Genomic DNA, 17,221 nt, shown 5'->3' on the forward strand with positions numbered 1-17,221 from the left:
TAAGTGTCAGTCATATATCATAGGTGGTAATATATTGCAACTTTAAACAAAACAGTTCACACATAACAAGTTAACTTCAAACATTAACACTACTATATTGTACAAATCTGAGTAACTAGTTATATATCAGTTGAAAAGAGTCATCCAAATTAGATGATTCAATCCTTGCAAACAGTGCAAAATTTGTTCACTGAATAACTTCACATCACCATCCAAATTAGATGTTTCTGTCTCTTTTATTTTAACTTTCTTGGTTCTTGATTTGCATCATGCGCCATTTTCTCAGTTAAACTAAACAAGAAGATCCACTCATGCAACATGTGATGATTTCTTCACAGATGACAGCTTGTGTTCCTTCTTAAGCCTCTCAGTTTCTCTCTTGCTTTCTGAGCTTTGGTTTGAACCGTCGCGTTTGTTTCCTCTAAACACTGCACCAGGTAGTCACAAAATAGAAATTTAGATGCAATTTCTAGTTGATAGTTTTTAGTTTGGATTATCTCAATTGTTACCTGCTGTCTTCTTCGCGCCTCGAGTTCGGCCTGAAGAATAAAAGAATCATGATCCTTGTCAGTATAATTGAATCACTAAAGAAAAACTATCAACCTTTCTGCAAATGTGTTTATGTTGTTTGGCAGTACCAGTGCTTGTTTCAGTTGAGAATTCTCTTCTCTTAACTGGTTCAGTTCTGCTTCTAATTCAACTGTATATGCCTAATAAGTTAAGAAAAAAAAAAGTTTCACAAACGAATCTAATTCACAATAATTGCTTAAAAAATAATTGCTTAAAATTTCAGGAACCTGTTTTCTGGCTCTAGATCTTGCTGCTGACTCTCTATTCTTAATCATCCTTCTCTGCCTTCTCTCCACTACCCTTTCAACAGGACCATCACCCATCCTCTTTCTTCCTCTTAAACCACTCATGTCAAGTCCAAATTGACCACCCGAGTTTTCGTTACCAATCCCGTCGGACGAAACCGGACTAACTGGTCCGCCCATTCCCATAGTTTGTGCCACTGGCATTCCATAACCACCCACTCCTCCGTTCACCACCCTCCCTCCGAAACAAACGGCCGGTGGTGCTGGATATCCGGTACCTATATTATCTCTTTTACTATTCCCAGGATACCCCGAACCCGAAGGCTCTCCAACTGCCCCACCCCCTTGAGCCACCGCTTGGTAAGTTGGTACAACCACATTCCCACCGCCTCCGCCAATAGCGAAAGGAGCAGCCTGAGCCATTGTAGCGGTGTTATTCGGATACAACGCAGTGTAATGCTGCTGCGGCCGGTGAGATGATACTGCAGGAGGTGCCATTGCAACCTGCATAGCAGCCTGTTGTTCCCTAACCACACCTGCTTTCACCAAGAAATCCTCCAATGTCATCTCTCCAAAAGTCGGTTGTCGAGGGGTAGACTCGGTATTATGAGCAACATTGCTGTTGTGATGGAGTTGTTGCTGTTGCTGTTGTTCTCGGTGTATCTCAGACCAAACCTGTTCTACAGTCTTCCTGCAAAGAGGTGCAGGAATCGACAACGAATTTTGCCGAGGAAGACTCACCTGTTTACTAATCCCCTTCTGAATCACAGACAAGTTGTTATTATTATTGGAACCAGCTTGTTGCTGGTTTTCTTCTGCATTCCAAATACTACTCAGAAACTCATCCATATTCATGGAACCGAAATTCTTGCCACTTTCACATAGACTATGCTGAAACTCGTCCAACGTGAGCGAGTATATCGACGACGACTGTCTTCCAAGTGACGAAGACATGACATTATTAACATCGTTCCTGATCGCTTCTTCTTCCTCCCTCTGCAACGATTCCACCTCGCCTTGTTGCCAATTCATCTCTCCCTCCCTTACCATCATTTTCCTCTGCTGTGATGTGATCAGCACTGCATACACCAGATCATATACCTGTCAATTCTCATAAACAACATAATATAAGAATTTGAAATCAATGCATTGCAAACTTAATAAAACCAGAAAGAAAAAGCATGGTTAAACGACAAATAAGTCAACATAAGCTTTTTATTTCTTGTTTGATTTTATAAAAGAAAAACAACAAAGAACCTTAACAAATGTTAGATTCCTTTGTCAAGTTGCGAAAAAGTGGAATACTTGAAGACAATAATACTATAATACAGCCATTTTGCTTCTGTCATGTATTTGAATAAGGACTTTTAATATTTTCCAACTCTTGATTTATTGTACATTAATAGGATGAGAAGTTGTTGAATGGTATTAAATATTGTTGACATTGTAACTTTTTATTTATTTTATGACAATGAATTATTCTTTTTACAATTAAAAAAATAAGTTGAATTCCAAATAAATAGTTATAAATTTGTAGAATTATTTTGATATTTTCAATATTGAAGTTTGGTGAATAAGTTAAGGGTTGGTGAGGTGGGGCTTAACTATGTCACACTCATTCATTTTTCTCTTCTATGATGGATGCAAAAAGATGCCCTTAATTCTAATACATCTTTTATTCATATATATTTTTTTTAAAATTATTTAATGGAAAAAAACGAAAATCCAATTAAAATGTCAAGAAATTTGAAATTCTCTCTCACATGTATTAGTTATTTTTGAATTTTTTTATTTATAAAAAAAAATCAATTTTAGAGATAAAAAGAAAATTAAGTAGTTTTTTTCTTTCAAGAAGATATATATAATTTTTTAAATGAACAAATAATTTATTCAAAAGCTAGATAATATTTAAAAATAATAACAAATTCTTAAAAAATTAAAATATTCCATTCTAATTTAAAATAAAATTAACTATAGAGACAAAACTAATTTTATTTAAAAAAAATCAAACATAATAAAATTAATTCCACCTAAAATTATTTGTCTCTATCAGAAGTGAAAAAAAAACTTCAAAATCAAATATGCTCAACCAAACACATTATTAAACTATCACATCAAAAGTAAAAGTCCCAACACAAAGTCCATTTTGCTCATAAGTTTTAGCAAACTATGGTATTTATTGATTTAGACATATCAAATCAAAATTTAAATTAAACTTTAATATAAAAATTCTATCTGTGAATCCGTCTTCTGGAACAAACTGATCTACTCGAACAAACTATAAAAATTTAATCTAACCCAAATCAATATGTTATTATGTACAATTCCAATTCATATATATTTGATCGATTTGGATATCGAATTATTCTAAAATCAAACTGAACTAAACTAAATAAGCATGCATGCGTGCATGTTTCCTTTTGCCACCCTAATCAAAAGCACTTAATCTTAATCCTATAATAACTTGAGCTTTATCATAGTGAAAAAAAATCTCTATTCACATGCATTGAAAAAACAAAGAATTTTTTTCTTGTTTTTCCTAAATTAAGTAGTGAGGAATATTTGGTGTATAGTAACTTAGTGGCCAAATTAAATCTATATACTTCTATTCTACCACTATTATAAACAAATATTTTCTCTCAGATTTATTAAATTAACTAATATATCTAATCAATAAGTCAAATAGCTCAATCACTCCACAAACCTGTAAAATGAATAGCATCTTAAACCATAACAAAAAAGAAGCATTATTAGTCAAAACTAGAAAGTTGATCCCAAGATCTTGAAGCACATAACAAAGTATATAGAAATAAAAAGTACCTGGAAATGCTAGGAAGGTAGATACTAATAACTTGTTTTTCCAGCAATGTCAAAAGTCTTAAACCTTGCTTAAAAAACTCATGACATAGAAATTGAGAACTCTAGGTAGAGTCTGAATATAGTGAGCAAAGAGTGTCCTAAAAAATATATATAGAAAACATAGTTTAGTAACTATCTTAAGGTATACCCCACAAAACAAGACATTGAAATGAATATTTAGAAAGAAAGAACGCTATAGACAGAAGAAAATTCAGAGGGCAAGTTCCCAAGTTCGATCACATAGTTTGCCACGTAAAGGCCAAGTGTCGATTCTGCACCTTCAAACATGTCTTTAACTCAACACGTATCATGTTCATATTTTTATATTCTAAAAAATTCTTCAACAATATTGTTTAGACTCTATTTTTATTCATATTTTTTAATAGAAAGTATTAAGAAGAAAATTTATCATTTAAGTTTTAAGTCGTTTAAAATTTATTTTTATAGTTAATTCTAAATGTTTTGTAAATAAAAACAAATAGCACACATTTCGAAACACTATAGGTTAAATAAGACATGCTAGATTAAAAGTTACATAAATTATACATAAAAAATATGGATATTATATTACATTCTTCTATATTTTCATTTTAAATTTTAGATTTTTTTTATAGAAGTGTTTATGTAGTTGGAGGAAAGAGATTATTTTAAAATTTAGATATTTAAATCGATTCTTTTAGTCATTTTAAATTGTCATATAGATCAAATTGTCACTCATAGTCTATAAACCATCGCACGAGCAGTAAAAACATATGATTGAATTTCTAATTGCTATTCCTTTTTATTCACGGATGGACTTGCAAGTTCATCCCGCAACCGCATCAGAGAGTTGTCTGCAACGTTACATTAAGAGTTTGTATTAATATATGAATTTAATTGATATGTATTGATAATGTAAAAATCGCAATTGTAAGACTCCAATTTTGACCCTAAGATCCCTCATGCCATCTCATTATTTGCATTGACTTTAGGATCACACCTTGACATCCTCCTTACCCCCCATTCATTGGATTTGCATTAGGAGAGATCACCAAACACTTTTGATTGTATCAGATTTGTTTTTATTTGTTTACTAACCAAAATAGCAAAAATATGTCTGTGTAGTTTTGTTTCTTTTGGAGATAATGTGTGTGTCCACTTATGCCTCATTAAGCTCATATCTAGGGTTTGAGACCCTCAATGAAAGAGATCAATCAAGGAAATCTTCACAATGGTTATAAGTATCATATATGGATTCCCATGTTCTTTATTTATCATTTTAATCAAGAATTCATCAAGAGTTTGAAGCTTGTTTGCCTTGGAAGCCCTAATTCATCTGGGTATCTTGTGTGAATTCCTCAACAAGTTTCTTCATCAATTGATCAAAGATCTCAAGTGATACTTCATTACACATCATATTATGCATATATGATTCTCCATAAGCCCCAAAGATCAAAGGAACTTCAAGTTTGCAAGTTAGTTCAAGGAGGTTGACTAGAAAAGTCAATTGGTCAAATCTAGAGTTTCCTAGATCCTATCTCCTACAAGTTTTATGATATGAAAATTATTCAAAGATAAAAGTTACTCTTTATGATATTCCAAACAACTTTCATGTTTGCATCAAGATCTAATTTTGCTTGGAAAGCCATTTTTTATGGTGAAAGATTATAGGCCATTTTGTCTGTGTCCTAGATGGAAGGTCCACTTCCAAGAATCATAACTTGCTCAATTTTTATGATATGAAGGCCATACAAGTTTCATGATAAATTTAAATATTTCTTCTCCAACTTTGATTCTTTGAGAAATATTAAAATATACTTCCAAGGGCATGTGCTAAGAGGAAACATTATAGGTCATTTTGGGCCATCATCATTGAACAAGCAATTTTCCTCAACTTCTAAAATCCATAACTCCCTCATGCAAGATTCAAATGATGTCAAGTTTGTGACCAAATTAAATAGAAATGAAATAACTACAACTTTTATGAATGAACCATTTTTATTTGAAGCTCATAGCAAAAGTTATTCAAGGTGGAAAAAATGCTCATTTGGCTTTGTACTTAGAAATTTTTTCAACTATGTTTGATTTCTCCAACTTCCACCTCAAACTTCATCATGATCCAAGCTCCAAATAGAAAATTATTCAACATAAAAGTTGTTCCCCTTCATGTCACCTTTCCAAAGAGTCCAAGATCATGACATTTGGAGCATTTTTGAAGGACTTGCACATGGTTACGTTGCATGGTCCCATTTGGATGATCCTCATGACCAACTTTCAAATACTTTTGCATGGCCTCATGTTAAGATTTCAGCATCACTTATGTACAATATTGGACCTTTCCCAATCATTTCATGGGCCTATCACACGCCCATGCAAGCATGCACACTAACATTTCCATTTTTGACAATTTTTTGGAAGTGTGTAGAAATGAATCTTGGAGCCTATAAATGCAAGTCTTTCTGCTCATAATTGAGGACACCTAGCAAAGCTTTGCTCTTGAAACCTTCCCACCCTATATTGATAGGATAATCTTGAATATTTCATTATAAATCGAGTTTCAATTTCACTTCTGTTTTGAAGTTGAAACTCCAAGAGTCCAAGCCATTTGAGCTCTCATTTCACCTCCTATAAGCAAGTAGAAGCAAGCCCAAGGAAATTGAGATCCAGATCGAGCTTCATCACTGCAAACAGAAAGTGAATTTTGTGAAACTTTCTCTCTTCGATTCTCTCTCAATTCTACATCATTTCAATTAATTTTTGATTGGCTGAAGTCCTACCAATGTAGGCAACAAGATTGAGTTGCTTTGAGGTCAAATCGAAGTAACTCAGATCACACACCTCAAATTTCAAATCCATATATCTTTCAATATACATGGAATTGGAAGAAATTGAGGTCAGATTTGGACTCCTGAGGATTTTTCCTTTAAATTAGTGTATTCACTTTCCATTTTTGTAGAGGTTGGTGGTGGACCAGTTTGGTGAGGTCCACCGGAGAAGAAGACCGGAGCTAGGGCTCCGGTGGTGTGTTAGCATCCTTCTAACCATTTGATTATGTTTGAATGTTTTAATCATATCCCTTGGTCCTGATTACCATGCGTGTGACGCATTTGACTTGGTGTATCGTGGACAACACACACATGGCCATCAGATCTGCCACCTAAATTAATGAGGGAGATCTGATGACCCTTGTTTTTTCTAATTTTTTTTATTTTGTGATTTTTCTTTTAATCCACTTCTTTTGTAAAGACTTCAAGATTGCACATCATAATTCTTCTCCCTACAAACCTAAGATGAATGGGGCTATTGAAGCTGCGAATAAGAACTTCAAGAAGATTAATGATCAAGAGTTGGTAGAATGATTAATGATTATTGTATTCAGTGTAGCCCTTTTCCATGTAAATTACTATTTTCAAACTTTTGTAAAGATCTATGAAGTCTTGCCATTTACAAACCACCATTCTATTAAATAAAGTTTAGCTTTTGTCCAATTGTTTCTACTCTTATTTAATTCAGTCAAATAGATTTAAATTTTATTATGATCATTTTTTGAAATTAAATTTTAATCAAAATCATATTTTCTTAAACATATAAAAGCGTTAATTTTAAGCAATCGATTTCATTAATTGGAATATCAAAGGTGGTTTGAAAGCGGTAAGCCCTAAGTGTGGGACATTATTGGGTTCCCCAAGCAGTTGGCATATTTCCTCTTTCATCTCCGGCAATATGCTATCATCCGATGTTTGTTGATTTCCCCAGCCGGTTAATTCACCGCTATCCCCATCTGAGTTTGTGATTGTCCTCCCTCGTGTTGCAGGCACTTTATTATAACAAATTTTGGCAGAATTTTGATTCCCCGCAAGTCGCCATCAGATTCGTTCCCATTCAGAGTTTCATCCTGGTTTTTGAGCAGCTATTTATGTTTAGCCCCTACAGGATTGTCCCTCATTTGATATGGTGTCGACCTAAAACTCCCCGCAGAGTTGATAACAACTTCCTCAACAAATCTCCTCCTTTCCTCCCTAGCTAGGGTTGAGCCTGTGATATGTTTGAACTTTTATCCAGCAGTTGTTTCCCTCTTTAGTGGATTGGCTAGGAATTGCGTCGATGATTCAAATCAGCGATATTTTTGCATCCGTTGTGCTCGTTTTGTCGGCATAAACATCATATATACATATACATATACATATACACCCATATAACTCAATTACTGCATTATTACATCTTATGATTTTTGTCCTCTGCTATGGTGGTACTTCATCCTCATACAAGTTTGGTGTGTCTGTCCTCCTTCAATCATAAAGTATCATCCCCCTAAGCAAAAATACTTTAACCTTTCTCCTTTCCCCACTGAGTTATTTCCTCATGGATGATTGTTATTTCAGTTTCCTCCCCAGTTGATTATCTGGATGGAACCACTCCCTTTGAGTTAAATCCTCATTGGGTTGAGTCTTGATTGAACGTTTCTTTCTAGATCTTACCTAGATAGATGCTTTTGTTCCTCTGAGAGTTCATTACCCCATAACTGGTAATATTCTTCCCAGTTGGCAGTTTTGTTATTTCTTGCCCAATACCCGGCAAAAGTAACCCCCTTTTTCCCCAGCGGAGTCGTTTTCACGTTTCCCAGGAAATATATCCTTGATATGTTCATCCTAACCAATGACGAATATTTTCTTCCCCTAATTTGAGTCTATTCTTGATATGTTCATCCTAACCAGTGACGAATATTCTCTTTTTGGTATTCTACCCAGTAAAAAGGTGGTTGTAATCCCTATTTTGTTTCCCAGAGAGTTAATCTTTGATATGTTCATCCTAACCGATGACGGGTTTCCTTCTCTTTGCGGTCTTCTGCCCAGTAACCGGTAGTTGTAAATCCTGCTTTCTCCTCTTTGCAAAGTTTATCCTTGATATGTTCACTCTAACTAATGACGAATATTCTTTTATGGTTTTCTATCCAGTAATTGATAGATATAATTCCTATTCTTCTCCCGGAGTCTATCCTTGATATGTTCGCTCTAACTGGTGACGGATATTCACTTTTTGGTATTCTATCTAGCATTTGATAGATGTAATTCCTACTTTTTGTTCAGGCAGTTTATCCTTGATATGTTCATCTTAACCGATGACGGGTATCCTCCTCAACATCCTCAAGCAAGTCTATTCTTGATATGTTCATCTTAATCGATGACGAATTTTATTTCCTCTGAGTCTATCCTTGATATGTTCACTCTAACGAGTGATGAATATTCTCTACGTTTGGTCTTCTGCCCAGTAACTAGTAGTTGTAAAGCCTATTTTTAGCTTTTCCGCAGCAAGTCTATTCTTACCCAGTAACCGGTAATGAATATACCTCTTGGCGACCCTCAACGAGTCATCCTTGATATGTTTACCCTAACCGGTAATAGATGCCCTCCCTGTCAGATTTTGTCATCTCCGTACCCAGTAACTGATAGTGGATAATATATCTCTTCTCCTCCTATGTTGAAGGTATTTTTCTTCCCCATTCGAGTTGAGTGCGTGCTTCGTAGTGAAATCGATGTTCCTGCATGGTTCGAGTATTTCAGCTTTGTTTTGATCTACCAGTTTCCCCTGCAAATGTTCCTTTTATCCCACGGGCCGAGTCTTTCCATTTTTCATGGAATCCCTCGTGTTCCCCAATAGTTTTTAAGTCATAGTCTGGCCTACGCATAACCATTTACTCCCCTTAGAGTCTCTGTCTCCCTAGTGAGTTTTCCTTATGGAATGCATTACGCTCCTACGGATCTTCGGTCTCTCTGAATTCTTTCCTTTTGTGGCAACATTTCCCCACAAATATTTCTTTTAACACTCATATCATATGCATCATGAGGTCTCTTAGGGACCAAGATTTGTTCATATATGTTGTTATTTAATCCCATTCTACTGAGTCGATACAAAGATTTTAACCTTCACCTCCTCAGTTAGAATGTCTGATACGTCTCGTGACTGTATATAAAATATAGTCTATCGGGTACTTGACTGCAAGTGCACAGTCCAATCGTTTTAGTTTTAAAAGATATCGAACCCACATGGACCGATGGTCAAACTAATGCTATCGATGTTACTATGTTTAGATAAGGAGATGCTTTCTAGAGGTTTGGTTGAATAAAAATTAAATCTAAAGGAAATTAAGTTTTTAAGAGAATATTAATAGAGGGATATCAGTATGCAACATATTAATCGTCAGGGTTTCGATAAGTCACCGGTGTTATTCTAATTACCAAATATCTTTTAGTAGAAAATACTCATTTAAAAGGCTTTATCTCACACTCTCGTGATTGTTGACTCGGACTATACTTTTAAGTAAGAATGTATGCTCTCGCTGTCCCATTTAAAGTTAAAAATACTTTTTGAAAATAAATAAGTTCTAATTGCTTTTAAAGTGCTCTCGCTGTTTTTATAATCAATGCCTAGTTTTTACTATCCAGTTCACCCCTCACGCTCTCGCGATTGTCGGTTCTAACCTCAATTAATTTCCCACTCTCGTGGCGAAACCGTATTAAATAGCTTCTCACTCTCGTGACAAAGTTAATTAAATTTAAATTAAAAACCACAACCAAAAAGATTATTTGAGAAAATAAGTTCACACCGATTATTATTAAATCCCATCTAATTAAATTGTTTACATACTGTAATACCCCAAAATTTACCCTTCATTTTTTCTTGGAAGCATGGGATTATGTTTTACATTTCATTGGCATCATATTAGGTCATACTCATTGCATACTGCATTAGTGACTTGGAAATCAGGTTTTGATTGATCACTCCTTAACAGAAGGAGCCCACACAAAACAAGATTGAGAATTGGACCCCATTCTCTAAATATACAAGTCTCAAGGGTCTTAGGGGGCTCCAGGAATCTTGTTATGGTCCTCAGTTCACCAGTGAAGGATTCAAAGCTATAGAGTGTTTAGCTGGATTTAATCAGGAAACTAGGGTTTCATGGCTACTTGCAACAGGCAATGTTTGGTTGGAAGTAGAGGGGCTCATCCATGTCATGATTGGAGAGGCATCTTGGCCTAGGAAGACTCACAATTATCTCAGAAAGATCCATTGGCAAGCAATGCAACCAGTTCCCAATCAATTTTGCCCTAAAATTAGGGTTTGGTATAAAATCAGTTTATTTCTGATACTTTGGGTGAAACTCTTTTCCATGGCCCCCCATATGTCCACAAAGGTCTACATACAAAAAATCAGCTTTTTATTTGAGCCAGAGGTGCTTCAATTGATCACTGGAATCGGGAATCAGACAGTTTGGGAAAAGTCAACTGTAGGGCCAGAAAAGTCAACTCCTGACATTTTGAGAGTGGAATCTCAAAATCCATGCCTAGGGGAGCCTACATGTGAAATTTGATCAAGGTTGGATAATGGGTTCTGAAGGAGAATTGAGGTCCAAAACGCAGCGAAAATTAAAATTTCTCCTTTAGAGATCCTTACGAATGGTCATGATCAGTGATAGAATATTTACCTCTTGTGACGATTGAAACCTTTGGTGCAGATCTCTTGTGATGATCAAAACCTTTGATGCAGATCCACAGAGCGATCACGAATGTTGAACGATGACAACGTCTCTACTCAGTCCACACGAACGGATTCCTTCAATCTCAGTGCTAGCTGGTACGAATGAAGGCTTTGAGTGAGAGAGAGAGAGAAAGAAAACGAAAATAATGCAACCGCAATGAATGCTTCTGCACAAGGGTTCTATTTATAGAACCACTTGTGTGGGCTTCAAGCTAAAAAAGCTCACTTAAGTGTATTTTGGCCCATATCTTATAATATGCCCAAAATCACTTAAGCCCATGGTACCTTACCATATTTCGTATTCTACTTAAGTACACCGTACCTTACGATGTTCCATACTTCACTTAAGGGCACCGTACCTTACGGTATTCCTTAGTTACTCTATCTCTCATCAATCCGTCCTTTGTGTGTGACCCTGTAGGTTTTCGCGACGTTGGCAATCATATTAAATTACACATTTAACATAATAAACAGTGAGCGGTATCTAGCAACACATCACTGCTACCCAAGACACGAAAATCTCATGTGATCTGACAAATCCTTCTGTGATAATACTTATGTGTATAATTACCCCTTTGCCCTTATGTCTATATTGAACACGAGGCATAAACCGTGTCATCCTTGTCCAATTCAATATTGGGCCCATAGACATTTATCCTGTTAGGTAGGATGGGCAAATTCCATCTAGGTCACTCATGTCCCTCAGCATGCTTCGTGGAGTACCCATCAACTGTCTTTATGGTTATCCAGTTACGGACAACGTTTGATCAGCAATAAAGCACTCGACTCTACATCTAGGGTCCATAGTGGTTTCAGGTCGAAGAGTGGTATACACCATTATCACCATGAGAATAACTTATGACACTTTGCATAACTTTCTATATAGTATTCTCATAGCGGGTCAATCCGGTATAAATATTACTCTTAATATTCATACCTATGTGTAAGACTTGATAACTCCTTATCCATGATCCATGAGATGTGATCATCAGTCTATATACATAATAGTCTTAATGCTTTAATGTTATCCCACTTCATAATAAAGCTCGACTACGGATACTTTAATAATAATGTCCTTATGTTTAATGTGATCTCATGATTAAGTCATACTTGATACATTAAACAGACTAGCTATTCTAGGGACTTTATTAAACAAACATAATAAAGAAAAAGCCTTTTATTATTAATAAATAATTCGATACAAGTACCAAAAGTATTGGCCTCTAGGGCTTACACCAACAATCTCCCACTAGCACTAGATCCAATCAGGCATACCCTTAATACCCATAGATCTAGTATGACCATCATGCTTCTGCTACGCAAGAGGCTTTGTCAGTGGGTCAGCAATATTGTCAAGTGTAGGTACTCTGCATATTTTCACATCTCCTTTATCTATTATCTCTCGAATGAGATGATAATGCCTAAGTATGTGTTTGGATCGTTGGTGAGATCTAGGCTCCTTAGCTTGTGCGATAGCACCATTGTTATCACAATAGAGACCAATGGGATCCACAATGCTAGGAACTATGCCAAGTTCACTAATGAACTTTTTGATCCAAACAACTTCCTTTGCTGCACTTGAGGCAGCAATATACTCGACCTCAGTTGTAGAATCAACAACTGTATCTTGCTTTGAACTTTTCCAGCTCACAGCGCCACCGTTTAAGCAAAACACATAACCAGATTGCGATCTAAAGTCATCCTTATCTGTCTGGAAGCTAGCATCGGTGTATCCAAATACAGCCAGCTCTTCCTGACCTCCATATATCAAGAATGAGTCCTTAGTCCTTCTTAAATACTTAAGGATATTCTTGACAGCTATCCAGTGAGCATCACCAGGATCAAATTGGTACCTACTCGTTGCACTTAAAGCATACGAGACATCTGGTCGAGTACATAACATGGCATACATGATAGATCCTATTGCAGATGCATATGGAATCTTATTCATGCAATCCCTTTCTTCCTTAGTTGAAGGGGGTTGTGTTTTTGATAGACACAGGCCATATTGCATAGGTATGAATCCTTTCTTGGAATCATGCATATTAAAGCGTCTCAGCACTTTGTCTATGTATGTACTCTGACTTAGGCCAAGCAGTTTTTATGATCTATCTCTATAGATTCTGATTCCTAATATATAGGCTGCTTCACCTAGGTCCTTCATAGAAAAGCATTTCCCCAACCAAGACTTGTTGTAGGGTAGGGATATCGTTTCCAGTGAGTAATATGTCATCTACATATAATACCAGGAAAACGATCATGCTCCCACTAACCTTCTTGTAGACATAAGGCTCATCTTCGTTCTTGATGAATCCATATTGTTTTACTGTTTCATCAAAGCGAAGATTCCAGCTTCTGGAAGCTTGCTTCAATCCATAGATTGATCTTTGTAACTTACATATCTTTTGGGCTTCCTCTGGTATGTCAAATCCTTCAGGCTGTGTCATGTACACATCCTCAAGAAGATTTCCATTAAGGAAAGCAGTTTTGACATCCATCTGCCATATTTCATAATCATGATATGCAGCGATAGCAAGTAAAATCTGAGCAGATTTAAGCATTGCAACTGGTGAAAAGGTTTCATCATAGTCAATCCCATGAATTTGTTTATATATTTTTGGAACCAGTCTTGCCTTATAGGTATGTACCTTACCATCCATGTCAGTCTTCTTTTTGAAGACCCACTTGCATCCTATAGGGTTAACTCCTACAGGAGGCTCTACCAAGGTCCAAACCTGGTTTGTGTACATGGAATCCATTTCATATTTCATGGATTCTATCCACTTCTCAGACTCGGGACCAGTTATGGCCTCTTGGTAGGTCACAGGCTCATCTTGATCCATGAGTAATACATCACCTTGATTAGTTATGAGATATCCATATCTCTCAGGTAGTTGACGTATCCTGCCTGACCTACACTGGTCTTGTTCTACTTGAGCAGGTTGCTCTTCCACAACTACTTGTGTTTCTTGCTCTAATTCCTCCATAGGTGTATCTATGCTTTGTGATTCTTGAATTTCTTCAAGCTCTACTTTCCTCCCACTGGTTCCTTTGGAAATAAAATCCTTTTCTAGGAAAAATCCAGTTCGAGTGACAAACACTTTGCCCTCAGAAGGATTGTAGAAGTAGTACCCTCTTGTTTCTTTAGGATACCCCACAAATAAGTATTTGTCAGATTTGGGCTCAAGCTTAGTTGAAATTTGTCGTTTCACATAAACTTCGCAACCCCAAATCTTCATGTAAGACATATGTGGTTTCTTACCATGGTGTCTTCTCAACCTTTTTGGATGGAACACGGTTAAGTGTGTAAGCTGCTGTCAATAGTGCATGTCCCCAAAAGGAGTTTGGAAGATCGGCGTGACTCATCATGGATCAGACCATGTCTAACAGGGTTCGATTTCTTCTCTCAGATACACCATTCCATTGGGGTGTTCTAAGAGGAGTAAGTTGGGATAGGATCCCACACTCTTTCAGATGGTCATCAAACTCTAGGCTTAAATACTCACCACCTCGATCTGATCGAAGAGTTTTAATATTCTTACCTAGTTGGTTTTGTACTTTATTCTTGAATTCCTTGAACTTTTCAAAGGACTCTGATTTGTGTTTCATTAAATACACATAACCATATCTACTGAAATCATCAGTGAATGTGATGAAGTACTGAAAACCTCCTCGGGCTGGTATGTTTAGTGGTCCACATACATCAGTATGTATGAGGGCCAAAAGATCATCAGCTCTTTCACCTTTTCTTGTGAATGGAGATTTTGTCATCTTCTAAGTACTTTGGGCAGTTTCTCTTCCAGTGTCCGGTCTTACCGCAATGGAAGCAAGTGCCTGCCTTTACTATGCCTCCACTAGGCTTCAAAGCAGCAACCGTGGGTCTGGGTTTGGCAACTTCCTTGCCCTTCCCTTTATTAGCCTGCTTGGTGGGCCTTTTGTTCTGTCTCTTTCCATTTCTGATCATCAGAATGGAATTCCTTTTTGTCTTCATATTCTGCTCAGCAGTTCTTAACATGGCTAGCAATTAAGGAAGAGATTTGTCCACATCATTCATATTGAAATTTAGGACAAATTGACTAAATCCATCTGGCAATGATTGTAAGATCAAATCAGTCGTAAGTTCATTTCCGAGGGGAAAACCCAACCTCTCAAGGTTTTTCACATACCCAATCATATTGAGCACATGGGGACCTACAGGGGCTCCCTCAGCTAACTTGCCTTGAAAAAAGGGCTTTTGAAACTTCAAACCTTTCATGCCTTGCTTGCTCTTGATAGAGCATCTTCAGGTGTTCGATCATATCGAACGCTGTCATGTTCTTATGTTGCTTTTGCAACTCTGAGTTCATGACATCCAGCATGAGATAAGCAGTTTCATTGGCATCATCGACATGCTTCTTATAAGCATCTCTTTCTGCCTTAGGTGCAGAACTAGGAGGTTCCTCTTCAGGAACATGTGTCTCCAAGACATACATCTTTCTATTATGTTTGAGGACAATCCTCAGGTTTCGGTGCCAATCCAGAAAATTTGTCCCAGACAATTTTCCTTGTCAAGGATTGATCGGAAGATGTTTGTTAGAGGTGTTTGTTGAGATTAATGAAAATATAAGTATCATTGACATATTTAATTAGGCCTTTAATTAAATATGCTCCCACTATTTTACTCAAAACAAATGACCCTCATCATTTGATTCGGAAAATCCCGTTGGAAGATTTTCTAGTGGGTCGAGATCCATATTTTACTTCGTTCTAAGTCCGCGTAGGCGGATTGCACAAAACTAGGTTATTTAGGTAGGAACTCCTTCCAATTGTATCTCATACAACTCTAAAAAATTTCAGTTGGGTGAATAACTCCTTATTCCAATCCATCATATGGATCATTCCCAACTCTTGCTTCTAAACATATATAATATTATTATAATTAAGTTTGACCCATCATTTTAGCAGTTGGATATTACAATTATCCCATCGCATCTTACTAATATAGAACATGCACCTCGCGTAGGCGAAACCTACATTATCCGATACCAGTCTTGATGAGTGCTAAAACTTGGAAAGCAAACATATATAATATTATTATAATTTGTTTAGTTAAGTTTGACCCATTGTCTTAGCAGTTGGATATTACAATTATCCCATCGCACCTTACTAATATAGAACATGCACCTCGCATAGGCGAAACCTATATTATCCGATACTAGTCTTGATGAGTGCTAAAATTTGGAAAGCATAAACTTAATATTTAGTTTGAGGGAATTGCAATTGTTCTGATCTCACCGGCTTATTTATCATATAAATCGTCTCTCACATGCATCAATATATATTCACATGCATTAACATACATACACATGCATCAACATACATTCACATGCATCAACATACATTCACATGCATCAACATACATAATGAAACAGTTATGGCCCCTAGCGCAATTGTTCTCCCAAGCCAATGAGAGAACCTAAGCTAACCTAATAATGATCTAAGCTTCTCCAAGCAAGATCTTCAAGGTTGTCCTCCATTGATATTGAATTCTTCTCTTTCTTCATAACATTGTCCTCCTTTGATATTGAATTCTTCTCTCTCTTCATAACATTGTCCTCCTTTGATATTGAATTCCTCTCTTTCTTCATAACATTATATTACAGAAGAAACTCGTTTTACATACGAGGGAGTGAGATGAGAAAAGAAGTTACATTAAGAGATTAAAAGGAGAGGCACGACTCGCAGGTCGTATTTTAAAACCCAAAACAAAATAAAGGATAACTAAGGCCATAACTGATCACCACAAGGCAATAATAATAAACACATTATTATTATTAATTTTAATTCCTTTAATTAATTAAAACCAAATTAAATTTCGGCGACCAATCACACTACGCAGAGTTAGCCGGGGGTTCCGCTACCCGATCAACGGACGGGGGTCAAGGGGGCAGCGCCCCTGTCCAAAATTTTTAATGAAAAATTCATTCGAAATGGACATCGTTTTGCATCAACACAACTCTTGCACAGTCACAAAACAGAAACCCCGAGAATTC

The 17,221-nt window shown here is 36.3% G+C and overlaps 1 protein-coding gene across 2 annotated transcripts; it reads right to left on the reverse strand.

The window, feature by feature from the left end:
* Positions 1-55: 55 nt before the first annotated feature.
* On the reverse strand, positions 56-3,839 carry LOC127125658 (protein ABSCISIC ACID-INSENSITIVE 5). Of its 2 annotated transcripts, none has more exons than XM_051054448.1 (5): positions 3,636-3,839; positions 798-1,894; positions 639-710; positions 510-539; positions 56-428 (listed from the first exon to the last, which is right to left on the reverse strand). In XM_051054448.1, the coding sequence occupies exons 2-5, from the start codon at positions 1,866-1,868 to the stop codon at positions 333-335; spliced, it is 1,269 nt and encodes a 422-aa protein (XP_050910405.1). In that variant the 5' UTR covers positions 1,869-1,894; positions 3,636-3,839; the 3' UTR covers positions 56-332. The 2 variants fall into 2 exon arrangements, with proteins under 2 accessions (XP_050910405.1, XP_050910404.1); XM_051054447.1 differs by having other exon boundaries at positions 798-1,916; positions 3,636-3,838.
* Between the last annotated feature and the right edge of the window lie 13,382 nt (positions 3,840-17,221).

Source organism: Lathyrus oleraceus, chromosome 3 (assembly GCF_024323335.1).
Source record: "Lathyrus oleraceus cultivar Zhongwan6 chromosome 3, CAAS_Psat_ZW6_1.0, whole genome shotgun sequence".
NCBI lineage: Eukaryota > Viridiplantae > Streptophyta > Magnoliopsida > Fabales > Fabaceae > Lathyrus > Lathyrus oleraceus.

What these genes read in the sequence shown, in the direction of transcription:
- LOC127125658 (XM_051054448.1), bottom strand. Translation starts at nt 1,868, where the DNA reads ATGATGGTAAGGGAGGGAGAGATGAATTGGCAACAAGGCGAGGTGGAA. An exon ending in GATCTAGAGCCAGAAAACAG is followed by an intron (nt 711 to 797) that starts GTTCCTGAAATT and finishes TTAACTTATTAG; the next exon opens with GCATATACAGTTGAATTAGA. An exon ending in AGGCGCGAAGAAGACAGCAG is followed by an intron (nt 429 to 509) that starts GTAACAATTGAG and finishes TACCTGGTGCAG; the next exon opens with TGTTTAGAGGAAACAAACGC.